Below are 2,413 nucleotides of genomic sequence, written 5' to 3' on the forward strand. Positions count from 1 at the left end.
TAAACGTAGTGTCAGGCAAAGTGCGACGTTGATTCTTTGTAGATGGTTTTGAGAAACCTTACAAGCTATAAGTGACACTGGTGTGTCGATAAACTTTATTCGAGCACAAGTTATGACTGGTCGAGGTGTTAGCCTGCCCCAAGGTTAAACAAAAATGACCATTTGTTTAGCGATTTGATCTACGATGAGAAGTCATAGGACGTCAGTCCCTTAGCAACGAAGTGTGAGGATTTTCGAGATAAAGACGAGTTTATCCCTTTCAACCTCGAGAAAAAGCTTGATAACATCCTAGGTATGCCATGGTTAAAGCATGATCAGCCTAACGCTGACTGAATGAAAATGAAGATCGTCGTTAACAAGTCGTGCAGCGCTAACTCTCGCTGCATGATGACAAACACAAGAGTCATCTATTAAAGAAGTTTTCAATGTCCCAAGAGATATCAAGGTGTGCGATGGCTCTCATGTTTGCAGGACAAGTCCGAGAAGACGAAAGTAACGACACCAACTGGAGGTGGAGCTCTCAGGCAAACTGTCCCCTTTGGCATCGACATGGAAGTCATGTGCGATGGTAGTATAAAGAATATTAAGCAAAGCCCCGTCCCAAGAGAAGAAAAAGAATTCCACCAAGAGCGTTTTCCGTCAAGTGTTTTGCGTACCCCTGATCAAGGTACAAGTTGTATTAATGAAGGACAAATTCAAGTTAAGACACTTCGAGTGAGTTTGTAAATACTATGGCCTACAACGAAGAAGGTGATGTGTTTCTGCAGCTATCCTCAACCGAATGTAATTTTACTATACAATAATTTATTATAATTTGATTAACTAATCCATGAATGATTTTTAGGTGGGGTGGTAAATAAGCGTGCTGTATATTAATTCATCATCGTAATTGAATGAGGGAATAAGTATTGGTTATCATGAAGATGATAGAGCTCCAAAAAGGAGAGAGGCCCAGCGTACACGTGTACTGCTAGCGCACTTTTAAGAAGAATAAGTAAGAAATGCATATTTTTAATAGTCTCAATACCTTCATTTCACATGCATGTACTTTTGAACTAGCTGACGGTAGAGGTTTTGGTTTTGGCTGCTGAAAGGACGTACAAGTTCAATCTCTGTGCGTTTCTTAACCTCGGAAGGTAGAAACAGCGTTTGTTCCAAAGTTTAATGTAATGTCGTTGTATTTTTCTTGTTTTTCAAAATCAAAAGTAATAAACATTACGTATTTTTAATAATAACAAAGTTAAAAATAATAAAAAAAAAAATTTTACCCTGTTAACAAGAAAGCCTTATTGACTGTAATAACGAGCTAAAGCAACGACTAAAATTTAAGTACACAACAGGGGCGTTTCTGTACCCTGCACGACTTAGTAAACGAACAACTCATATGAATCTTTTTAATGCAGCAATCACACCAGCGATACGTGATTTCGTGATTTTCTTTTTTCCCATACCAATAGCGAAATATTCAGCCAGGTACGATGGATCTTCAGTCGGCGCGTGAATTTTAAATCCTTGCTGAAAATGCTGATTGCCCCAATGAAGTAATTCAACCAATTTATGAAAAAGATGATCATCACGAATAAGCTGGTTAAAATCTATATCATACTTTCGTAATCCATGGAAAAAGTTATAACGGAGACCTTCAGTAGTAAAATCCATTTTGAGTAATTATTCAAACTCATCTTTCGCCAGCGGCTTCAATTTCGTCAATTCCGCCTTTCGAGTATCCCAAAACCTAAGGGGAAAGAACATGATTTTTTTTATCTGCTGAGCGTCCTCCTGAGAGCCTGGCCTCAACAAGATAGTCTTTCGTTTCGTGTCGTTGACGGCAGTCGTAGATCCCACAGCACAATTCTCCATAAGTATGGCTGTAAGTCCGACCAGGATCAAAAATGCACACATCGGCAAGTGACAGGAAGAAGTAGTGTCGTGTGATTCAAGTCGGGAATTGAATAATGTTTTTTGTTCGTCGTCGTTTCTCTCACTATCTACCAGTGGTCCACACGAAAAAGGCAAAGCGAAAATTACAATGACCATTTATTTATTGAAACAAACATAAAGAAGATTAGCGGAATTTATGTAAGCGGCGTAATCACCGACCATTGGATAGAGCAGTGACATATAAGAAGCACCATTTTTCAGCTTTTGAGAATCAGGCAAGGTCGACAATCTTGCAAATAGTGCCACGATCAAAAGCCAATCCGTAGACAAGTGTGGTAGCTGCACAGACCCTTTTGCAATACTTGATCTACGAACGGGATCACTTCATATCTTTGTACACGGAGGGAAAGGGAAAATAATCCCTTCTTTCTCGATTTGCGCATGATTTTAGAGCTTTGTCGCCCGCAACCCATAAAATAAGATTCAAAGAGATAAAGTGAAGATCGGACGCAATCAACACATTCGTTTTGTC

At 39.2% G+C, this 2,413-nt stretch overlaps 1 protein-coding gene across 1 annotated transcript; it reads right to left on the minus strand.

Moving 5' to 3' along the window:
- Positions 1-1,286: 1,286 nt before the first annotated feature.
- Positions 1,287-1,659, minus strand: PHALS_00785 (uncharacterized protein; the record flags this gene model as incomplete). Its single annotated transcript, XM_024730517.1, has 2 exons — positions 1,287-1,318; positions 1,413-1,659. 2 exons carry the CDS (start codon positions 1,657-1,659, stop codon positions 1,287-1,289), a joined length of 279 nt encoding a protein of 92 aa, XP_024580786.1.
- Between the last annotated feature and the right edge of the window lie 754 nt (positions 1,660-2,413).

The sequence above is a fragment of the Plasmopara halstedii genome, assembly GCF_900000015.1.
Source record: "Plasmopara halstedii genome assembly, contig: Scaffold_1211, whole genome shotgun sequence".
Lineage (NCBI taxonomy): Eukaryota > Oomycota > Peronosporomycetes > Peronosporales > Peronosporaceae > Plasmopara > Plasmopara halstedii.